At 35.5% G+C, this 21763-nt stretch overlaps 1 protein-coding gene across 1 annotated transcript in view; it reads right to left on the bottom strand.

Moving 5' to 3' along the window:
* Window positions 1-295: 295 nt before the first annotated feature.
* The window catches only part of CLCA4 (chloride channel accessory 4), a 32325-nt gene continuing 10857 nt past the window's right edge, over window positions 296-21763 (bottom strand). The window contains exons 4-14 of the mRNA XM_090271715.1: window positions 19465-19573; window positions 17780-17957; window positions 17233-17451; window positions 15081-15305; window positions 10714-10891; window positions 9201-9307; window positions 5549-5764; window positions 4683-4950; window positions 2435-2605; window positions 1294-1527; window positions 296-927 (exon numbers count right to left, since the gene is read on the bottom strand). Of these exons, the coding sequence (XP_090127841.1) occupies window positions 527-927; window positions 1294-1527; window positions 2435-2605; window positions 4683-4950; window positions 5549-5764; window positions 9201-9307; window positions 10714-10891; window positions 15081-15305; window positions 17233-17451; window positions 17780-17957; window positions 19465-19573 (2306 nt within the window). The 3' untranslated portion in view covers window positions 296-526. The remainder of the gene's footprint in view (window positions 928-1293; window positions 1528-2434; window positions 2606-4682; window positions 4951-5548; window positions 5765-9200; window positions 9308-10713; window positions 10892-15080; window positions 15306-17232; window positions 17452-17779; window positions 17958-19464; window positions 19574-21763) is intronic.

Raw genomic sequence — 21763 nt, 5'->3', positions numbered from 1 at the left:
TTTAACTGAAATAGGAGAGCCTATGGTTTGACAGGTAGTAACTGATTTTTTTGTTAGTATCTTCCATGTCAATGAATTGCAGTAAACATGACCTTATTTATATTGTATGTAGTAGTATATAATTGAAAACTTTGGATGAATAGAATAACATTAAATCACACTTAAAACTTCTAAAATCAAATTCATTTTTACTTAGATGGAGTTTATTTGCTTTCTTACACTTGTATTTAACTATTCACGTAGACAATTTTAATGTTTTTATGAAATTGAAGTATTATTCTAGGCAGCTTTTGTACCAAATAATACACAACCTGATATTAATGTAAAAAAGATTTTTATTCACCACTTTTTCTGGTAAAATAATGAGTAAATAAGCTGATTAAACTTTAGTATTGACTTACAATTTTTCAAATACCCCTGGATGTTTATACTTAAAGTATCTTTTCTAGAACTCCTAAAATTCATGATCACATGGGATGAATTTAAAAATTTCAGAAACATTCTTCACTTTTGTTGTTGATGTGTTCTAAAACCCCGTTCTAGGTCTGCTTGAATATTTTTTATTGTTCAAGATACAAATGGTGACACCTGCAATAATACTAACAATTACTGCAGATCCAACAAATAACAACACAAAAGGAAAGAAGTTAATTCTGGAATTTTCATCAGGCTCTGCCTGGGGAATAAACAAAGCTACTTGTGCAATGTTGGATACTTTTGATGTCAAATTGTTGTTATCCATACTTTGAATGGCAATGAATATGTGGGTTGCATTTCCTTCTGAGATATTTCCTGGTTTAAAGGCAAAGGTTTCCTTAGAGTTGGCCTCCTTTGGTAACAGATTAGCAGTGTTTACTTGCAGAGCATCATCAAAATGGTCTCTTAGTTCCTGGACACTTCCACTTATTCTTATGATATACTGTTGAACTGAGGGAAAAAAAAAGATAAATGAAGTTTAGAAACTACAGCATACCATGTTAAATTCCTATTTTCCTCAAAAATATTGTTTAGTTGTGCCAAGTATAAACTTGGCATATATTCATATCCAAAGCCTTACTAAGTTTTCAATGTAAGCTGAATTTTCATTTTAAACTTTGCCACTGCTACCTTCTTTGTTTGAAAGTGGGACCAGTTAAAATGTGTCATATTTGATTGATTCAAAAATATCAGATTATAAAATTAATGCATGACCGAGTCATCAATTAAAAATTGTTCTCCCACCCACCCTTTGACTCTTGCTTTTTACATGAGCATCTTTCACTTAATCAACACCACATAACACTTCATCCTTACCTGTTCCTACATCAAAGTTGTCTCCTGGTGCTGTCCATGTTAGCTCGATCATATCCTCATCAGGTGTGGCCTCAAGGTCTGTGATTTGACTTGGTGGATATAGGTCAGGCAATGGAAATGCTGGAACATTTGAAACTATAAATGCACCACCAGATGCTGTTCTGGTGAAACTCTCCAAGGTTGTTTGAGTATCCTCATCAATTTTAGGTCTTGGTGGATTCTCTTCAATTTTCCCTGCATTAAATATTTCCTTGTTTATAATGAGCATAACACTACCAGTATTTTCAAATGAATCCCCATCCTACTTATCCTCTCCTTTTATATATGTATGTATATTTACTGAGTTTGGTAACAAAGTTATAAGCATTCATTTGGTGGGAGAATTTGTTTTCTTTAGCATCCTGATGAGGATGTTGTAGAATATAATTGGATAAGGAATTCAGGCTTCCCTGAATGGGAATCATTTTATATAATTCAATATATGCTTTTTTTTAAAAAAAAGGAGTTTCTTTATTTCTCAAATTATCTTTAAGCTGGGAATAAGCCTGGGTTAATTACTGCCAGTTCTCTTCTAACCACCTGTGCCAGGTTCTCCCTTTTCTCCCTGTCACAAGTGTTAAGGAATAATACTTCTGGTTATATTTCAGTTGTTAAAAGAAAGCCCCTAAATGTCACAAGACAAAGGAAAATTAGCAAGGATAGCATTTTTAGTTCTTATCACCACTTTGCTCAATCCATTTTTTTTTACTTAATAAAAATATTCAAAATAAATGTTTACCCATTTATGTTTGTTTTACAATATATGTAATTTGAAGGATAAATTTTGCCATTGGCTTATGCTTAGGTACATAACATATTAGACTGTTTTCTTCACCCTTAGTTGAAAATCTGGCATATTATTATTGCTATAGGTAAGGTGCTCTAAATTAAATAACAGCTGACATTTATCGAATGCTTACTAGATGCTAGATGTTATACCGAAGCACAGGTTAATTTGAAGGCAAACCCCAGTATGACTGAGAACTTCATTCCAGAAATGAGAAGAGCTATATTTTGAGTTGTGAAATGTTTGAAGCCTTAATCACAGCAACTCACAGTTATTTCAGCCAGCACTCGGTTTCAGATATCATGAGTTACTCACCATCCACTACCCAGCCGGGTATGTATACGGCTCTGCTTGGTGGATGCCTTATACTTCGTGTGGCACTGCTTGCTCCTCCATAAGCCTGGACTTTTAAGCTGTATCTGCCATTTTCTGAATAAGCTGTAAAATATCTGGAGTAGACTCCATCATTCTTGAAAGTATCAGCACCTTGTTATAGAAATTAAGGAATAAATTATTATTGTAAAGAAAAAGAGAAATTTACGCATTTTCAGAGTTAAGCACATGGACTTTATAAGCATATTCCTTAGATTGGGCTCCCTCTGTTGTGATTGACCCTTGGGGAATATTTCCATTATGCTCTATCAAACAGTATATTGTTAAATTGATATCCTTGAATTATGATCTCTATATTTTTATGTATAATACACGTGTAATATTATGTATATTATAAAATAATACATAATATTACACATGTATACACATTGATACCTATGTGTGTATAATAAATACTTTCACCGTATCAACTTATATGCAGATTATTATAGTACTCTTACAATTTCTCAGCCAAACGGTTTGTTTGTTGCCTCTGTTCAAGTCAGAAGGATCTCCACTAAAGAAAAAATATATTAGCATAGGATTTAATTCTCACTATAATCACCTACAAATTACTTATTTTGACATAATCTTCAACTACTCCTTTTCTTTTTTTCAATCCTCACCTCTTGCTCTATGATCCAGTAACCCCTGGTCTAATAGTGGGAAGACCCATCTATTATTAGAACAAACAATTGGGGGAGTTCAGGAATACTGCGTCATAAGTACATATTTTGATATTATAGAAATTGAAGTTATTTGTTAAATTGCAAACACATTTCTCAGGGCGTTTAACATTCTAAGACAGAGGTTCTTCAAATGAGGCCTTGGACCAACAACATCTGCATTACTCTGGATTGTATTAGAAATGCAAATTTCTTAGACTTCCTAGGGAAGGGCTCAGCATTCTGTGTTAGAACAAGCCCTCCAGGTGTTTAAAACCTCTGCTCCAAGTCATTGATAATCACCAATATATTCTTAGGTAAAGTCATTCCAAATTTGCTAAGTAGCCGTCTGGTAAAACCTTGAGAAATGACAAGAAGCAGGGAGGTTTTAATGTAGCATGGAAGGGGCGGGGAAAAGGAAGAATTAGAGGGTAGTTGAGGAAAATACAATGATCCCTCACTTATCGCGGGTATTAACGTCCTTGACGCCCCCCCCAACCCCCCCCCCCAAGTTAGGTGAAAGTCTGGGAAGTAGGAACCTTACATTTATTTTAGTATTTACTGTACAGTACTGCAAAATCCTGCAATATAGCGAAAAATCCGTGATAAGTAATTAAATATAATATTTTAAAAAATCCTGCGATACAGTGAGGCCGTGATAAGTGAACCACAATATAGAGAGGGACTACTGTACTGTCATATCAGGTGAAGTTACTGAGGTGAACCAAAGAATAATTTTACCTTCTAAATTTTTCATAGGGAGAACTCTTATTGATGATAGGAGTATAAATCGACTGAATTAATTACACTGCATAAGATACTGATAGAAATCTGTGATAATTTAGATGTCTATCAAATTGTTTTTTTCCTTGCTCACCGACTTCTCAAAAGAAGATTCAGTTCCCAGAGTCTATGAAAATGGTCTTTAAGCACCACCACTCATCCATACAGACCAGGGAGACAGCAAGGCTAATACTCTGTCTTGTTTCCTGCCAGTCAGACCTGGTAACTGATGCCCTTGTGGTGTACTCTCCTCTCCTGTGGCAGTTCTGTCTGCCCTTGGGACTCAGTTTTCAGGATTATATTTGCAGTTTGGGAATTACTCTTGCTGGTGCACCCTTCTTTGCTGGGGGCCCAGGTTCTACCACTATGGCTCCTGAGCTTCACTCTCTGGCCAGACTTTCTTGATGATGTGCCCCTATGAAACACTTGTTCAGAATTATTGATGCTGTCCTCAGCCTCTTGGATGAGACCTTTCTATCTGGTGATAGACATTGATAGTCTAGATGACAAATAATAATGGCAGTAAATAACATTTATTGAGTGTAACTATGTGCAAGACACTTGCTAATCACTGTAGGTTTTACCTAGATAGCACTTCCTGATGGTCGTGCTATTCATCCATAATCTGCATAAATTTTCTTGATGTCTTTCACTCCCTCACACTGTCATCAGACCCATAATATATCCTGAATTGCAAAAATATAAGCTTATTCTAAAAAAAAAAAAAAAACGCTGTAAATTACCTGCACCATTATCCAAAAGTTCTAAAACTTCTGTTTTTCCATTATTTGTTTCAATGAATGCAGTCACATTGGCTCCAAGAATGGGCATATACCCTTGTAGAATTTCTGCATAAACAATCATTGGGCTGGGGTAGCTGTTTGTGTCTTTATTCATTTTAGCATTCACTGTGATTGGAGGCACAGAAGAATTGGCTGCTCGAGAATTAACTGTTATAGTTAATATTTCTGGCTTTGTTCTGGCGTGAAGACTGTATGTCCAAACACCCACCTAAAAATTCAATGGAAGTATATTAAGTATCCAAGATAAAGCTATTTTCTGTGTTTCTATTATCCAATTCAAAAATAAATCTTAGAAATGTGTTGCAGAATGAACAGGGTTTTGAGATTTTTTTGAAGTTTTTTAAGGTAAAAGAATGAGAGTTGAGGCAATTAGGACCTGGCATCCTGGCTATTTTCATGCATGGTGTCCAAACTTTGTGAAATATCAGCTGGGAAAAATAAGTTTTGAAAATTTGCTTTGTTCTTGGCTTTATTCTTTGACCTCAAAGTTCACAGATTCTATGATCTGTTAATGCTGATAAGGAGTGACTATTTACATACCAAGTTTCACAGACTCCCTACATTGCCTCCTCAAAGTTATTCTTAGTCTACCTAATTTCTTCTCTCTTCCTTTCTCCTAATACATAAGTTCTTTCCTCCTTTTCCTCCCACCACAATTTTCAGAACCATACGGGCATAGAAAATACATTTTATTTTATCTTAAATTTGAAGATGATACAAGTATTGGTACTCATATTTATGATATTTACAATGTATTTTAAGCTATGAAACAGATTTGTGTGAAAATAAAAAAGCTGATTGCTTACCTTTGCAGTTCCAGGAATACTGAGATAGGCCATTTTGGAGACATGGTCCACTGTGAAACTTCCCATTGATGTCCCATTGGGATCCCAGAGAGAAATATCGGGATACTGACTTTTCCATGTGATGAGAAAGAATGTGTCCTTTCCCACAGTGCTATCAATTATTACAGTTCCATTCATCCAGGGATCATTGTTGAGCATTAATCCCTTACTTTCAAGCTGTTTAAATATAGATTTTTAAATTAATGACTGGAGAAAAGAGTGATTTTATTCTCTATTCTTTTTTCTTTTTTAAACATAGTTCTTAATTTCTGACCCGAGAGCAAGCTTATATAGACCATACCTCCTTAGCCTTGTGATCTTCCTGAAAGTTGATTGGGATGTGACAGTTGTTAGTTAGAAAATGTGGAAATATAGGGTCTGAGGAAAGGACAGAGTATAATAAAAGTGTTAGAGCAGGAGAATGTGTTTTACACTTAAAGACATGGCCATATTATCTTTTCCCAGATGTTTTTGTAAATACCCACCTGAGACTTTTAAAGGCTTCTAAAACATCAAAGAAGAATTAACTGTAGGATGTGTGTGTGAATTACCCTCAGTTTATCCAACTTTGTGATGACCTAAGAGAAAATACGTATTGATGGTGGCTACAGTATTTAAGTAGAGACTCAGTAAGGCCAGGACTAGCAAATAATGGGACAAGCACTCATGGGTACTTTTTTGATGTAAAATCTTCAAATAATTTTTTACACATTTTAGAGTGAGTAGCCCTTGACAATAAACATGTAAAAGAAGATTTCAAAGAGGGCAAAATTACATTTGTGAAGGTTGAAATCTTGAGAAGTTGAATTTTAGAACCTTTCTCTGAAAGGAGCCTCAAAACAGTTTTTCAAGTCTTTACGGATGGCTCTTAGGCAAGTACAGCAGACTTGATCTACTGACCAAGAAAGTGCTTTCTTTAGGTGCTTCATTTCAGGAAATGATGGGAAATTCCACTTCTGCTCCAACCCAGTCTTAAACCAAAAATACCTCCTTATCAATGCTGAGAGAAGAGAGTGAATTCTACCATTGAAACCTCATTGAGGTGATAAAAATCTCAGTCCTATGTTAAATGGACATGTCTTTGAGTGGACAAAGTATTATTATCAAGTTAAATCTGAAAGTGAGTGACTTTTTTAGACTCTCCATCAGGATAACGTAAGACAATTAGAGGGCTTTGGTTACATAGTAATACTAGGGAAAAATAACCAAGTAAAGAGTGAGACTCATCCTTTCCTCTGTATTCCAGCTATGATTTTAAGGAGGGGAACAAAACCTTTCTGCCCCTTTCATTCAGTTTGAAAAGTACATTTTTAAAAATTTGAGCACTTCTTATATGCAAATGTCTCTTTTATGGCTGAGTTTCCACATCCTGCTCTTACATTTAAACTTCCTTTGGCATATTACATCTACTAAAAATTACTAAATTTCAAACAGAACACAAAATAATATCTTCAAAATCAATTCTTCCTCTTTACTTGTCAATTTTAGGCAGTGGTATCATTATTTTATAAGTCAACCAGATTTAAAGCCTTAGAAATTAGTTTTATTCTCCCCCAGTTTACACTTAATACACTGCCAAGCTAGATCCCAGACCATTATTTAATCTGTTTGCAAGGTGAAGCTACAAATCAGATCTCTATATCAATCTGCACATAGAATCCTAATCCTGCATCCTATAACTTATGTGCTCTTCATTGTTGGAGACTAGAGGAAAACAGGTTTGTTTAAGTGATCATGTCAAGTTTTAATGTAAGCAGTGACCTAATGAACTGGAAGATGGAAGATAAGCCTTCATATAAGGTGACATGATACAGACTTGGTGGGATTGGATATGAATAAAAACAGAATTCTGTAAAAAATACTCTCAGGGAAATCGTCGTCGGCAGCCGTCTGTCTCGAGAGACGATGGTGTAGCTTCTTAAGAGTCCATCTGCACCGCCGAAAATGGCTGTGCAGTCCGACTCGGGAGTGACACGGTATCTGTCTCCTCCCGTGTTGAATCGACATCTTGCGATGACGCTGAAGCTACAGAGTGATATGGAGGGTCTGCTGTTGCCCATGCAGCAGACCCCCCCTCTCTTCGCAGCTGAAGGGTCCAAGGGAAAGACGGAGTCAATACAGCTTGTCTTCAGGTGCGCCGCAGGAGTTGCCGGTGTTGACTACAACGTCAAACCGCATTAGGGACTCCGGCTCCGGATTTTCTGTCGGGGTTTACTCCCTTAGCCTTTCCCCTGAAGAGGTATGCCGCAAGGCAGCGGAGGTTTTTTGGAGTCAGAGTTTTCCTTCTCTGATGTACCCTGACTGGAAGATCGAACCAGCGACACTTAGCTCGCAGGCCGACGCTCAATCCACTGAGCTAAACCAGCCAGGGCCTTCTCAGGGAAATAGTCTGTTGACATTTCACATGGGACATGAATAAAGAATCAAAGTTTAGTCAAAGATTTTGAATCTAAATAACATAAAATGAGGATGTTATTTAAACAGATGAAAAGAGAAGTTAAGTTCAGAAGTGAGGTGAATAAAATAGAAAGCCATTGAAAAGAGTTGTTGAAGACATAAAGGAAACCCTAAATTTTTAGATACATAATGATTACTTGTTCTCTTTCTTCAGATAAATTTCTTTCCAAGATACTTTTATTTCCAGGCCAAGTTCTTGAGTTCATTCATCTAATTTAAATGTATTTCACAGCAGTGAAGGGTGAGAGAAATCTTGGAAATATGAGAGTTTTTAAATGCATTCATAGAAAAATGGATGCTATATTATTAGACAAAGTCTATTCTTAATGGAAAAATTTAACATTTTGATGTTATCCTGTTACCAAACTCTGTGTGAAAAGAAAAAAATATGCCTGCTATTTTACTACCTACTTCACTACTTTACTACATAATTTGGCCATATCTAAAGCAAGTAAAGAGGAGATAACTGCAACAGAATGAACGTTTTTTAAAATGGAAGAAATAAAAATAAATAAAAATAAATAAAATAAAATAAAGGAGATGTGATGAAAGAACAAACAAACAAAAAAGAACTTGTTCCTTTTGATTGCTGAGTAGTATTCCAGGTATGGATGTGCCACAATCTACATAACTATTTATTACATTGAAGGACATCTGAGTTGTTTCCAGTTTAGACTCTTTGAATAGAGCTGCTATGAACATTTGCATACAGGTTTTTGTATGAATGTAGGTTTCCAGTTCTCTGGGATAAATGCCCAGGAGTGCAATAACTGGGTCATATGGCAGTTGCATGTATAGTTTTTTAGCAAATCACCAAACTGCTTTCCAAAATGACTACAGTATTGCTTTAATTTTTCATCCCTTTTACTGAACAATTTCAATATTTTTATTTGTTAATTGTCTACTTACGTTTTTACACTTCTCTATTGAGTTCTGTTTCTTACAGGTGTAAGAGATCTTTTAAAATAATGATAATAAATTTTCTCATTATTTCTTTAAAAAATAGAGAATAATTTCTATTTCATACTTTAATTTTGATTGTAATTAAGAATTTACTTTGTGAAAAATAGAGAACTCAAAACTTATAACAACCAAGTTATTTTTCTTGGTTATGGCTAAATGCAAAGACAAAAACCTGAGGACTGGGAGCTCAGACCTGAAGAGGCTGCTGGGACATAGCGGTGTTTCCTGATGCAAGGGCCCCAAAAGCATCAATGAGGCCATTGTTCACGGCTTCATCTGTGGCCAAAAAGTGTTTTCCTCCTAAAATATAAATACATTAACTAGGTTGCTTTCTAGAAAATAAATACTTATCACAATTTAGTAATTTTAAGGGAACAGGGTAAACAAAACAATGGTTTCAGTATGTATTATTAAAATATAATTAAACCACATAGCGATAAAGAATAACTCTGAAAAGTTAACTTAAAAGTGTCATAACCAAAAAGTGTAAGCTACCTTTATACCTCACTTATAGAAATCTCAGCTGGTTGAAATGCATCAAATAATCATAAAATACAAAAAAAGTTCTCCATATATTAAAGCTCTCAGATTCACACAGTCACTTTAGAAGAATTATTCATTTTCCCTTATGATACAGTTCTTAACAATGTTGGCTTTCAGATTTTCCAGCCACAGTGGGTCAGAATCAGAAAGTTAGAATGTTAAAGAGCTGTTGTACTGAGGTATCCTGACAATGGCTGGCAATGAAGAGATAGAAACGTAGTAAGCAACGGAACAAGTTTTGAAAAGTACTACTTTGGGGGGGCTAAATGGGACAGAAATAAGGTTTACAATGGCCATGAAAGCACTTTGCAACTATGGGAGTTTGTACAACTAAGCATTTAAAAAGCAAGTATATATTTGGTAACATTAGAAGGCAACTCAATATACAGGGTGGGGCAAAAGTAGGCATACAGTTGTCCCTGTGGAAAATAACATAATAATTAACAAATAATAATACAGAAATAAACTCTGTGTTCCACATACTCACAACTGTAAGCCTACTTTTGTCCCACCCTGTAATAATTAATATTCATTAAGTTTTAAATTATGTATTCTCTACTATATTTAAGAAGACACTGAAAACATGTAGCCCATTTTCATCACATGTCCCGGTATCTAAGAGTAACAGCTACCAGAGTAAATGTTTATCTAGAAACTTATTTGTCACTTATATCTGTTCATCCAGAGCCTCTGTTAATCTCATTCACCCCCTACACCTGCAGCCTAAGTAAACTTTGGTTTCATGGATTTCTTACTGTCCTTCCATGTGCCTTGCATCATCATCCCAATATGTTTTTTTTGACTCATGACCTGATCATCTTTTCTACCTGGTTTCCTCCAGAAGTTACCTGGTCCCTCATGCCTTCTTTCCCTGACTCTATAAAACCCTGGGAGAATTAATGGCTTCCTCTGCTCACATAGTGCTTGACTAGGATATATTCCCCCTGTTATGGAGGAATGTTATCTGATTATGCTCTCTGATTAATAGTTTAATTTGTTGCTCTAGCCAACTGGACTCTAAGCACCTTGGAAACAGATCAAGTCTGGTTTAGCTCTGGTCCCTAGCGCCTAGCACAGTGCCTTCAGAGCTCAAAAGTTGTGTTGTCAGTCTCTACACTTTTGCATTGCTATTAAAGGACTAGAATATATAGGCCATGCTTTACCTGTTATTTTGCTCATCTCTGTGACTGCTTTCTCAGCAGATGGTCCCAAAGCAATCAGATGAATGATAGCTCCACTTTCTTTCACTTGATTGATACAACTACTTGCAGAGCTATCCTCCCCATCAGTCAGCAGCACTATTTCAGATCCATTTGTTTGGGAGTACCTTTTTTCAATTACCTGTAAACATAATCAGAGCATAATTACCAAATATTCCTAAATCAAGTAGACTTGTGGGAAATTAGAAAAAGATGTACAGAGAAAATAAATAAAAATGTACAGAAAAAAGAGCTAGCTTCTATTTTCAAATTATAGAATCTGAAATCAATACCCCCTAAGGGAAGTTAAACATGACTGCATTTCCTGTCCATCTACCATAGGGAATATTTGCTCAAATGAAGTTCTGTGGGAGTAGGGCTTTGGAACATCCTACTTGGCTTAAATAACAATGACATCTCATTTTGGGAAAGTCAGGTCAACCTGGTACTAAAAGTGTAATTGCAGAGTGTGGCATTATATATTTCTTATTTCTTTGACCAGACCTCGCTCTGATAAGCCTTCAGTATATAAAATCTGTTGCATACATAGCTAAATGAGTTAAGAAACCACTTGAACATTAAAAAAAATCTTAATGATTTCAAATCCAAAAACCCTCAGTATGCATATAGAGTAAGGATATAGAGAGGTCTAAGCAGGTTAAGGTTAGAGATCTTGTTCTGTAACTTTATTTTGCATCTAAAAGTAACAAGCACAAAACTAAGTATATTAGTCATGCTCAGAGAATACATGAATTATATTTATTGAGATGCAATTCTATTTGTGGCTTGAACCCTTTTCCTATAAAGCCAGTTTACACTCATATCTCTGAATCTAGGCTCCTGTAAAAGAGGATAAAGAAAATTTGTCACAGGATAGCAACTATGTTTCATCTTCTCTGACACGTTTAGGTAGTGGCTTCTTGGTATACCATTTGGAGAAATTCAGTTCAGGCTAAGAGGAAAAACTGACAGATTTATCAGTGACTTTCATGGACTTAGAGTGGAGGTGTGTGTAGATTTGCAGAAAAGAGTTTGGAATGTAGAAATCCCTAATAAACTGGGACTGAGAAATAGGAAGTGCTTTCATACATTTACTGCATCACCACCACATTCCTCCTACACATTTCATTGCAAAATGAAGATCCAAAGATGAACTAGATCTCTCTTCACCTCTTCCTCTCTTGTATTATTTATTCACTAAGCACTTAATATATGTTAGTCACTGTCCTGGCTGCTGGGGATTCAACAGGAACTACATGTTTCCTGCATTCCTGGAAAGAATGGAATGAAATTTTAAAATATTTATTGAATCATCAGAAAAATGCAAATTAAAACCACAGTGAGATACCATCTCACACCTGTCTGGATGGCTATCATCAATAAATCAACCAACAACAAGTGTTGGTGAGGATGTGGAGAAAGGGGAACCCTTTTGCACTGTTGGTGGGAATGCAGACTGGTACAGCCACTGTGGAAAACAGTATGAGGATACCTCAAAAAATTAAAAATTGATCTGCCTTTTGACTCAGCGATCCCACTTCTGGGAATATATCTGAAGGAACCCAAAACACTAAATTGAAAAAAACATAAGTACCTCTATGTTCATTGCAGCATTATTTACAATCGCCAAAATATGGAAGAAGCCCAAGTGTCCATCAATAGATGGGGGGATAAAACAACTATGGGAAATTTACACAATGGAATGCTGCTACTCAGCCGTAAAAAAGGAAGAACATTTTACCCTTTGCGACAGTATGGATGGACCTGAAGAATGTTATGCTAAGTGAAATAAGCCGGTAAAAGAAAGACAAATATACCATACGATTTCACTCATATGTGGAATCTAATGAACAAACTGAAATAACAAGGAACATTGGGACAGACTCAGAGAGAGCAGCTAGTGGCGGTGGGGTGGTCAGAGGGTGGAGGGATTGAGCAAAAAGGAAAAAGGACTCATGGACATGGAAAACTGTGGTGATTGCTTGGGGGAGGGAGGTGTAAGGAGACTAAAAGATAATATAAAAATACAATAAAGATTAAATTTAAAAATATTTATTGAGATAGAGGTGAGAGACTGAGGGGATATAGAAATGAGTGACAAAGGCAATATATTCTATAGTTCAAGAGAAACAACACAGTATTATAGTGCTACATTTTCTGAAACATTTGCTAAGTGTTAAATGTATTTAATACAATGCGTAATGTAATTCAAGTCCAAGCTTCCAATCTGCCCCTAGACCACTACCTTACTACTGCTCTTACTCTCTACAGTTTATTTTATACAGGGCAACCAGAGTCATCTTCTCAAAAGATGAATTGATGATCAATCTATGATACTTAAAACACTTCAGTAGCTTTCCGTTGTGCTTAAAGTAAAATAAAAAGCTCTTAGTTTTTTAAGCTTTGAAAGGTCTAGCCATTATCTATCTGCCAACCACATTTCATACCCCCTCATTTGTCAAATTTCAGTGCCGCTAGCTTTATCAAGTCTTGGAATAATTCCGTTTTTTTCCACCTCTTTCTTAAGGACTTTGCTCTTTCCTTTCTGCTTGAACCAGTGGCTCTTTCTCATCCTTCAAATCACAACTTAAATATTACCCTTCACAGAAGGTCTCAATGGCCTCTTCACCTAAAGTAGGCGGCGCCCCTTCTTTCTTAGTTACTCTATGTCATCACTCTTTTTCCTTACAACACTGTCTTCACAACCTACAATTATTGTTTTTATTCATTTATTTATCTGTGTATTTTCAGTTCTTTATTGAAATCACATGCACCACAATAACAGAGAAGCTTTGATTGGCATGTAAATATATGTTGAATAAATTATAACATACTATATGTTTGCCCCCCTACTTCCTACAATAAACATATCTTGAACAAATAAAAACATGAAAAACCCTATGTGCTAGCTTTTATTGCCACATTTTACTGATGAGGTAATTGACGACTACAGAGATGAGTTGCAAAGCTAGTAAGTGATAATTGAAGTTTTAACCTAGAATTTCATGTTGGAAAGCTGCACTAAAATGCTATGCAATTCATAAGTGAGAGAGATTTAATAATTTTGGGAGTAACAGGAAATGCTACAAGAAGGAGCAAGGATTTTGAAGAATTGGTAGAATCTTAGCATGCAAAGATAGAAAGAAGGAAACATTTTAGGCAGAGGAATCGCCTGGGTGAAGTTGCGGAGGCTGTTAGTACCTAGTGGGCTTTGACAACAACGTGTGCAGTAAACTGGTCAGAGCGTAGAGCACAGGAAAGGGAGAAATGAGAAAAAAGGCTGGAAAGAGATGAGAGCAGTTTTATTGAGGGGGTGAGAGACTTTTGAATAACATCAGACTGAGGAATTAAGACTTTATTTTATAAACTGTGAGGGGAGAGGGAAGATTTCTAAGCAGGATAATGACACATTTGGTATTAATTATAAGCTCAAGACAAAAATCTGAAAAAATAAGATTTATAATAATAGTTGTACATTATATATTTACTATATAATATAATATTCTTCTTGTATGTGAATATATTATTTCATTTAATTTGCATATTAATCCTATGAGCTAGACATTCTTACTTGTCTGTATTTTATAGATAAAGCATTGAGATACTAAAAATGTTGCCTAAGATCAAATAGCTGGCAAATAGCAGTCAGTACTCATGTCAAAACTCATGTTCTCACCAGTGTTCCTTACCCTATGACTAACAGTCCCTGTTACATCTGCTTTAACAAGTAAACATCTTATTGTTGTAACTGAATGCCACAGAAACTGAAATGAGGATTGGCCCCAGATGGAATCATACCATATAACGTGTTTCATTGCCTTAAAAGTTGATGACTTTTGCTGCCCAGTCACATTTATTTATCTAACTAATATTTATTGAGCACTGACTATTGCAAGGTAAAAAGAAAAAAACAAAACAAAGTCCCTGGCTTCATTGGGTTTACATTCCAGTGGCATTTTATAGTACTATACTTATCTATCAGTTTATTCATTGATTAACTGATCCGTTAAGAAAATCAAGTGAATTAGTTATGTTAAAATTAGTGAGCAAGTATGTGCAGCAGTGCTAATATAAAAATGTAGCAATAATAAAAACCAAACAGCCCTGGCTGGTGTGGCTCAGTTGGTTGGGTGTCATACTACAAAGTGGAAGGTTGCTGTTTTGATTCCTGGCCAGGACATATGCCTGGGTTGCAGGTCATTTGGGGTCCATAGGAGAGCCAACCAATCGATGTTTCTCTCCCTCTCTTTCTCCCTCCCTTCCCCTCTCACTAAAAATAAATAAAATCTTTTAAAAAAGCAAACAAACTATACATGCAGCATGAATTTCACCTGAAATGCTGATTCAATTCCACTGCAGATGGACGTTCCCCCAACAGCTACTGTAGGCAAACGATTGGAGAGTGTGTTTCTTTCCGTGGTGCTTATTATTTGGATTAGCTCACTTTTAATGGAAGCAGTATTATCAAAGTGCACCATTCCCACCCAGGTTCCATTTTCAATAATCTGCAGCAGGAATTTTGATGCTTGATTCATTCGATTTAGGCGATCAGAAGCCTGAATGAACAAGGACAAGAAAAACAACCAAGTCGTTTTCATGGGAAAGTAATAGCAGTTTACATAAAATGAGTGATCAGAATCTGTTAAGAATTTTCTGTTATTAGTAATTTGTGTTATAAAATAAAGCAATTTTTAAATTGATAGCATTAAAATATATAGTTCTGTGCATTGTGGAACACATATAGTATAATAAGGAACATAGGCTTTTAAACTAGAAGTGATTCTTGGCTGCTTAGCACCCAAAGGACAGGTACAGGTTCAGGAGGTTGTGTTGGAATTGAGGGGTGATGATTCATACTTAGAGACTTCCTAATTAGTCCTGTGGTATCAAGGTGAAACCACTTTCTAGGGTCCCACAGTATCAAATAAGACTATCAGGACTCCAACTGGAGACTGAAATTTCCCCATACATTGGAGATTAAACAACTCAAAAGTTAAAACCTCTTGAGCTGCAGCTAAATTCTGAGAGGCTCCATATCTATCTCTTCTTCTAACCTCTCCCACCATTTTTCCACCAATGGATTAATTGGGATTCGTTCTTCTGTAACCCATTAAGACTCACATCCTTCTTACCTAAGTGAATGCCAGGATGTAAGTCTCTTCATATACTTGTCTTTTCCAGTCCCTCAACACCAATTTATCTGTAGTACCCCCCCACCCCCGCTTAACACATGCCCTTCTGAAATTCCTAGATCCAGATCACAGTGGGACTTCTACATCCCCATCTTTGAGGGCTCTCTCTGCCACTTTGCTTTACCTTTAAACCTGCCTCTGTCATTTCTCCCCAATGACACTTTCTAGACCATTTCTATATGCTGTTGTTTAGCACGTATGCTCTTTCTAAAACCCTGTGCTAGTGTGGATTATTCTCTGCCCTTTCAGTAACCTCGCAATTCCCCATTTATTGAATACATTGTTTCTGCTCTTCAGCATGCTCAATTCTATCTCAAATGTGCCATCCTTCTGGGTGCCTTATTATATTATGTTAGCTCTTTTGTAGTCCATTTATTTCAATAATTATTTATTGAGCACCTATATGTGGTAAATCCTGTTCCAGGCAAAAGGGAGACAAAGATGAATAAGACATGGTTTCAAGTATTAGAGGACATGGATCCTAGAGGATATGATTCCAGGTCCTAGAGGAGCTCCTCATCTAGTGGGAGAGAAATGTGTAATTTCAGTATAATATACAGTAATAGAGGCTTGCACATTTTATTGTGCGAGGTCAGCAGAAGGGCCTTTAGCCCAGCCTGGAGAACCAATCTCTTTCCTGGAGGAGGTGGGTGCCTGTACCAAATTTTGAAGGAGTATGAGTTAACCAAGTAATGGGGAAGGGAAAGTTTTCTTTATGCAACTGTGAACACTTCAAGGACATGGGTCTCTATTTCTAGAGACTAGCACAATGCCTACCATTTAATAAGGGATAGTAGAAGGAATGAGTGGTTAAATCTGACCATATTTTCCTTATGGTGATGCTTTTTGTTTGTACCTTTGATCATAAAGAGGTCATTTATACATGATAAATAAGATAGACTCTGAATGGAGTTCAGAAATTTACTTTATCCTCATGTCTGTCAAGTGTTTCCAGTAGATAAAGGTGGCAGGTAAGAGAACACTTTAATATTTCAATCTCTTGTTCTGATCTTCTAAGTCTTTACTAATGGGCCTAAAAGTCCTCCTAAGTAACACTCTATTTTCTGGAAAAAAAGAAAGATACTCTCAGGTTAGGACTTTTAAACTCTATTGCCATCCTTTTTTCATTACAGTATTCACTGCCCATCCTGAGGTCATGATCGGAGGGCATGATGGGACATAAGCCACCATGTGATTTAACGACCCAGGTGCAGGCAGTGTTTTCTGTGTTCTTAGGCATTCAACCACCCACTAGTCACTACGTCTAGGAAAAATGGGCCCATGAACTTACCCCCATGCTTCCAGACTTATCAAGAACTAGGCATAGAACTCTTTCTCTGATCCTCAGCAAGGAGAAGACAGGTGGAGGGGGTGGCTCTGCCATCGGTGTGGTGTTCTTTAAATCCTCAGAATTGCTGATTACCTCCCAGGTGCTTCTGTAATCACACTTTTGATTTTGTAAGCTTGGTGCTTCTTGGTTATGGGTTTTTTCATTACAGAACTCAACAACCTAAAAGGTTAATAAAATGAAAATAATAAGTTTTACATATAATACATTTAAAAAGTTAACTAAAAATTTGATACAAATAAAAAATCTGCTCTGCAAATATGCTGTTTAATGAAATATGATTCATTGAGAAATCATAAAATAGTAAGGTGGATTTTTGATAATAGTAATAATAAATAACAATAGTTGAGTGTTTACTATGTGCCAGTCAATGTTCAAAAAATTCTATATTAATACATCTAATTGCTCAGGTCACATGCACAGGTATTTTGTCAACATGACAACATGTACTTTGATTATAACTATACAATATGAAGTATGGCATACTTACAGAGTCAACAGCTTGCATAAACATTATGGATGTCTTTTCAGTTTGATGTTTTTCAGGGAAGAATTGACAATCCTTTTCATACAGTTTTGTCTTAGAATCAATTCTGCAACTTTTAAGTACACAACTGTTTCCTTGACACTTATAAACTCTATTTTTACCAGTAATACCTGTGGAACACCTGAAAATATGTGACAGTCAGTCTCTGAGGCAACCTAACCATTAACATTTTTTGAAAATCTTAAGTGTTTCTATTCACAAAGATCCTTACATCAAGGTTTTTATTCTCATTTGACAGCAAAGTTTAAAAATTTTTACCAGAGCAGTTTTCCAAGTAATTTCAAAGGGAAATTTTAAATGGTATCTCCAGTATGTGCCATGGCTGAGTTATCCACTGAGATTAAAGTTGCTGCTGACCTGCTTACACAGATGGCTGGAGGCTCCCCTTTCCCAAAGATCTCTGCTGGTGGCCTTGTGGTAGTAAATACCTTGCAGGCATCTGGGCAAGGCATCTTGTGAAACCATTTACTCCTGGTACCACTTTACTTGTTCTTTATAAATTTTTTTCCAAAGACGGCATCTCCAAAAGAATGTGATGTGGCATAACTACAAGTGTTTTGATTAGTCAAGGAGCATTTTTATTCAAAGTGAAATATTGCCCGAAGGAAAGACTGAGGTACTGCCTAGGACAGTAAAGAATGGCAGAGGCATTTCAGACATGTTTTGTTGCATGGAATTGACCACAGGTGGCAGTGATTGTAACAAACATGCTGGGATGTGAATATATCCCATCTTTTCAATGTGTTTCCAGTTCATAGTTAAGAAACAGTGACTAGCTTTTATTCAGTCATTTAGGAAGTCTCCTACATATATGTATGCTTCTACTGCCCCAAAACTCAGTGAATATAATGTTATCTATATTAACAATCATGATGAATTTTCTTCAGTAGAAACTAGACATTTAGGGGGAATATGATGTAAACAAACTTAATCAATGTAACACTCTTTAAAATATGTCTCCCAAAACTGGTGCTATGAGCTGATAAAAGGCCTTCATTGAAATTATATATCTTTGAGTCTGTACATTTCTAATTAGTTCCCAGCCCCACCAGGGCATCTAAGGTTGATTAAACTGATGACACACAATTTTAAATAGATTTCCTCCTTCTTCCACCCATTCTGCTATCTTGACCTCAGAACCAAAAGGATTGTCTTTTATTAACTGATGTTAGTTTGGTATTTAAAAATGAATTTTATGAATCCTAAGAAATTCCTGTTTGGATCCTTGAAGCTGGTTGAATTTTTACTGAGCTGGCAATTACCACTATTTATTAACATTTTTTTCAATACAATGTAAATAATTTTTATCTCTCAACATATAGTATAACACTTTACACAGAGCACAACTTCAATGTAAATGAGTTCTGGCAGCTGTGGAGGAGAGGTGTACAAAATATGTCACCTTGGCTTCCAAATGTTCCTAAAGTTATTTGTATTTTAAATGGACAACTACTTGGAGATACATATTCTAAAAACTAAACAAAATAAAACAAAACAGAAAAGCACTGTTTTATAATATAGTATCTATTATTTGCCTTGGGACAAAATGAATAATTAGTATTTTAAATAAATCAAACTAAGGAAAATAGAAAGCCTGAAGTAATTTAAGAAAATTTATGTGGTCATGCCTTGTTGCTTCAATTTTTTTTGACGTAGCAGCATAGAAAGGCTTCTTTTCATTGTATTCATCAAACACTCCCCAGCGGAGGTGGGCCCACTCGTGGACAAACAGTCGACCTGTGGGAAAATATTTTAAACACATGATCATATTTCAAGTGACAAAATTTGTTCTTCACATATTTTAAGAAATGTTCTAATTATATTTAGGTTTAAAAGAACTGCCAATATTTATATTTTGTTTGTAAAAAAGTATATAGCATTATCTTAAATTATACTATGGTATATAGTGTTATCTTTTAATTCTATAATGTGTGAAATCAACAAAACATTTATTATGTGTGTATGTATATACTATAGACAAAATAAACTGGGCTTTAGATTTTGGTTCTTGAGGCTGGGGGACAAAAAGTCTTAGCTATTACAATAGTTTTTGATTCTACAAAGTTCACTCCTACTAACAACATGAACAGATATGTAAAATTTGTGGTACTAAAATTTTAATTAAATGTTAACAATGTCTATAAATATTCCTTAAGGGAATCAATCATGAAAAACAAGATTGAAAACATTGCTATAGATCATATACAATGTTGAGGATATCTAAATGAAGTGATTAATTTATATTACTTAGCACATATAAGCATTAATTATATTAAAATAATAATTATTAATTATGTAATAAGACTATATTAGGTACTAGGAAATATAAAATGAATAAGGGATATTCCTTTACTAGGATAAACTTAGAGAGAAGGAGTCAGAATAAAATTTATTTTTTCTAAGAGTTTTGGGGTTAATGGAAAAATAAAGGTTAAATCTACAGCTTGATGGAAGAAAACAGAAACAGAATTTTTGTTTTATTGATATTAGGAAAACTTCAAGGAAAAAAATGGAGATGGGGGAGTTGGAAATATGAGGTACATCGTTGTCTCAGTTACCATTAGCCCTGTTCTCATTTCTAATAGCATTTCAATCTTTGTGTGTGTACCTGTAATATCTACTGTGATGGCAGTCTCCAGCCAAACTGAGCTACTGCCAGAGTGGTTCAGATGATCTTCCCAGGTACCTATTGTTATTCTTGTTATCATTTTATTACAAATTGCATATATTTGGAGGACTCTGTTCTTAATCTTATTTTTCATGATCTGTGTTGTTGTTAGAACACTATTTTTCAGAATGTGAGTTTTTCATAAAAATTATAGGAGGAACTCCTGTTGAAGAGTGAGGAGGAAACTCAGTTATGCAATAGGGCTGAGGTGAGGGGTATGAGAAAAGAGAAAGAGCTCAAGTGGGGATGTTTTCTTTAAATATTGGAGAAAATCCTCCTCATTTAAGATAGGTGAAGGTGGTGGGGCATGAGTTTGGAAGTAGAGAAGAAAAAGGTAGGGCTTCTGGTTTCTCAATCAAGGCATTTGTTGATTGATGATATTGAATTAAGTGGCTAGAGATCTTGAGAAAAATGGTAGAAGTTCTAAAATAGTTGCTGAGAAATAAGAAAGGGAATTGAGAAGAGGCAAGTACAACATTGTAGAGAGCTTTGAGGGCTTCACTAAGTTTGAGAATTTGTTTTTGTAATGATACCAATTAATTTTGTAATTTTCTTTCACAATCTTGGAAACATTAATATGAATAAGTGGGAACAAGTTGGAAATTCAATAGAGAGGATTTGGCAAGTTGAATGAAATGTAAGGATAAAAATGATGAGGGAGTTGAGCTATTTGTACTTTCCAGGTATGGAAAAAATTAAAGCTAAAGGGAGCATAAAATCTGAGGTGCCAATGAGAACAAACATAGTTAGACTAAACTATGGGACAGACTTAAGATTGGGATGGGATGAGTTGATGGATCTTTCAAGACTGGGGTGGGAAATAGTTTCAGATAATGAGAACAAGGGCTGAGTGTTTGACAGAAATGAGAGACTTAATAAATGCTTATTGGATGGACAATGGAAGAAGGAGCGGTCATCTTGGGGTATGTGGATTCAGGAATGTTTTCCTGTGTTTTGACATGTGAAATAATATGCTTTAGTTAATTTGAACCAATGATCTTAACTTTTAGATTGAACTAGATGAAACTGCCATTTTTATAAGTAAAAAATGTTACTAATAGACAAGTACATCCAGTTCAACCAAAAAGGTTAGATAATAATATCAGCAACTACAGTTCATGAGTGTTTTTTCTTGACCAGGAAATATCATCTTGGATTTTTTCAGCTTTTCATGCACCTACCTTCCATTAAGGAGGCATGTGATTGATTAATATCCAGCGGTGGAGAGCTGGAAATTGAAGACTTGAAAAGTATGGTTT

The sequence above is a fragment of the Furipterus horrens genome, unplaced genomic scaffold, assembly GCF_987537825.1.
Source record: "Furipterus horrens unplaced genomic scaffold, mFurHor1.1.pri manual_scaffold_3, whole genome shotgun sequence".
NCBI classification, from domain to species: domain Eukaryota; kingdom Metazoa; phylum Chordata; class Mammalia; order Chiroptera; family Furipteridae; genus Furipterus; species Furipterus horrens.
Note: the sequence above shows the minus strand (reverse complement) of the source record. Positions and strands in the feature narration are given on the sequence as shown.